The sequence below is a fragment of the Callionymus lyra genome, chromosome 6, assembly GCF_982586985.1.
Source record: "Callionymus lyra chromosome 6, fCalLyr1.hap1.1, whole genome shotgun sequence".
NCBI lineage: Eukaryota > Metazoa > Chordata > Actinopteri > Syngnathiformes > Callionymidae > Callionymus > Callionymus lyra.
In genome coordinates, this window is record NC_141823.1 from 24,518,165 (window position 1) to 24,520,552 (window position 2,388).

General features: G+C 37.5%; 1 protein-coding gene across 1 annotated transcript; it reads left to right on the plus strand.

Annotated features, from left to right (window-relative positions):
* The first annotated feature begins 1,167 nt into the window (after positions 1 to 1,167).
* cartl (cocaine- and amphetamine-regulated transcript-like) lies at positions 1,168 to 2,388 on the plus strand. Its single transcript, XM_087793469.1, has 3 exons — positions 1,168 to 1,404; positions 1,610 to 1,684; positions 2,137 to 2,388. The coding sequence occupies exons 1-3, from the start codon at positions 1,267 to 1,269 to the stop codon at positions 2,242 to 2,244; spliced, it is 321 nt and encodes a 106-aa protein (XP_087649595.1). The 5' UTR covers positions 1,168 to 1,266; the 3' UTR covers positions 2,245 to 2,388.

A 2,388-nucleotide genomic window follows, 5' to 3' on the forward strand; every position in this document is an offset into this window, starting at 1 on the left:
TCCTCTGCAGAGCTGGAGCAGAAAGTTTTCTTCTTTGAGAACCTCACTGATGTCACTGGGTGTGTTCTTCCTAATCCTCAAGTCGCGATCCAGGAAACACCCGAGAGACTGGCGCCGCAGCGGCACCCGCCGGCCACTGCGGGGATTACACTTAATGGATCACCTGGGGAAAAACAGTTGTTTATTTGTTTCTCATGTCATTGTCATATATATATATAAATATAAGCTCTGTGCGATGAAAAAAAAAGACAACCAATGTAGCGGAATTAATTATAGTAGAATAAATCATACAACAGTATTTCGTCCAAGCTCGAATGGTTTTTAACAACCTGTGGCTGTGAACTATAAACGAGGATCAAAGGATATCTGGGGAAAGTATATACGTCAGAAATTTTGATTTTCAAGCATTTAAAGAAAAAATAGAATTCAACTCAACCTTTAGATTAAATGTGACATCCAGATTCCAGGTGTCATATGTAAGTAATATTACAAGACGGTTTGAGATTGAAACGACTTCTTTAAAGAAAAAAAAAGGTTCGATACAATTCCTTTATGATGTATTAATATTAGTAGTATCGTTTTTTTCATTGATATATAGAGATCGTGCAGAGATAATAGAGAATAGAGACCATAACTTAACTTAATAACATTTTTGAGACCAATTCAATAAAAAATTGCTTTACATCTGTCAAGCATTCGTTTCAATAGGTCATACATGATTTATATTTTATTTAAGAAAAATGAATAATTTAATATTATGTATAAAAAATGACAACCATATAGCAATTTATATTGTATTTCTGACTTTCAAACACTATACTTATTTATTTATGTAGCAAGTTTTTTCTAGCGCATTGTCAAGAAATTGATCATAAAAATAATTTCAGTCAGATCTGGTAAAAGTCTGAATACTTTTTAGGGCAAAACATAACGTATTTGTTTGTTCAATCAGCGTAAAGTAATGTAGAAGATTCAAGTGTAAGGAACTGACAACATCGTTTTCAGAAAGTCACCTGTTGGATGATGTTGTCTGTGGTTTAGTTTAGATTCACAACACTTTATATAAAAAAAAGGTTGAGGAGATCCTCAGGGCGGAGCTTCTGCTCGCTATAAAAGATCAGAAGAGAGGAGAAACCCTGCTGCGGTATTTCTTCTCCCCTCCTTAAACTTATCACACCAGGATTCCAGCTCCCTCATCCTACACCGGGACTCCCCCAAACTCTTCTCACTCCACATCCGAGACCCCCAAAACCCTGCAGCGGGACCATGGAGAGCTCCGCCGCGCTGCGTGGGCTGGTGCTGCTCGGCCTGCTGTCCGTCATGTGTCACGGCCAGATTCCACAGGACGTCTCCACGGAAGATCTACCCGTGGAAAGATCAGAACCCGCAGCCGACAGAGACCTGGTGAGTCCTGAAGAACCCCTGGAGGGTGAAGGTCGTTTCACAGAACTTTTTTCTTTATAATCATCTTTTTGGCTTTTTATTTTTTGTTCCTTTATCAAATGTTTACTTAAATATATTGAGAATCAACTTAATTTAATATAATGTATATAAATGTATATAAAATAATTAATTCCTTCAAATAAATGTGACTAAATATGTTTTGCAGATTGAAGCGCTGGAGACTTTGCTGGGCAGGATGAACTCTCGTGTTGCCACAGAGAAAAGAGGAAGCATCCCACTGGTAACTCCATCACGTTTTTTTTTTTTAATGAACATTTTTGATTGATTATTTAATATAGGATGGTTTCTCTTGTTTAATTAAATAAGAACAACACCCATTCATTAAAAGATAACAAGCTCATTTTTCAACTGGCCTATAATCCATGGAGCAACTCATTAGTGAGGTCGGTTATCTGGCCTTTCCAAGGGAAAACATTTTAGAATATAATCCCTGTGCTTGTGTGTTCCTGGAAACATACACGGATAAAACAGAAAGGTCTTTGTGAAAGTAATTGTAAAAACCTTGCAAGAACAGGACTTGGGGAAGATAAAAATGGAGTAGGAAATGATCTAATTTTTAATATTTCAACTGGTGTTATAGGATGAAAATATAGGTTGACACGGAAGGATAATCAAGGCCAATTTTCAACATGAATTGTTTAATATCTGGTGCATTTCTTTTCCTGTTATCAGTGTGGTATGGGTGACCGCTGTGCCATGAAGTTTGGACCAAGAATCGGGAAACTCTGTGACTGCGAGCGAGGGGCCAACTGCAACTCCTACCTGCTGAAGTGCATTTAGACGTCCTATGAATGTCCCATGAATGTGTCAACATATCACAAATGCAAACATTTGAGCAAACCAATGTCTCTGTTTAACATTCAGCGATATTTGTGACTTGTGGTTTTTGGCGATGGATGGATGGATGAGCGCATGTATTTTATA

Excerpts from the sequence above, each read along its gene's own strand:
- cartl (XM_087793469.1), top strand. The coding sequence starts at position 1,267 with ATGGAGAGCTCCGCCGCGCTGCGTGGGCTGGTGCTGCTCGGCCTGCTG. Across the intron at positions 1,405-1,609 it reads CCGCAGCCGACAGAGACCTG|ATTGAAGCGCTGGAGACTTT; the intron begins GTGAGTCCTGAA and ends TATGTTTTGCAG. Across the intron at positions 1,685-2,136 it reads AAAGAGGAAGCATCCCACTG|TGTGGTATGGGTGACCGCTG; the intron begins GTAACTCCATCA and ends TCCTGTTATCAG.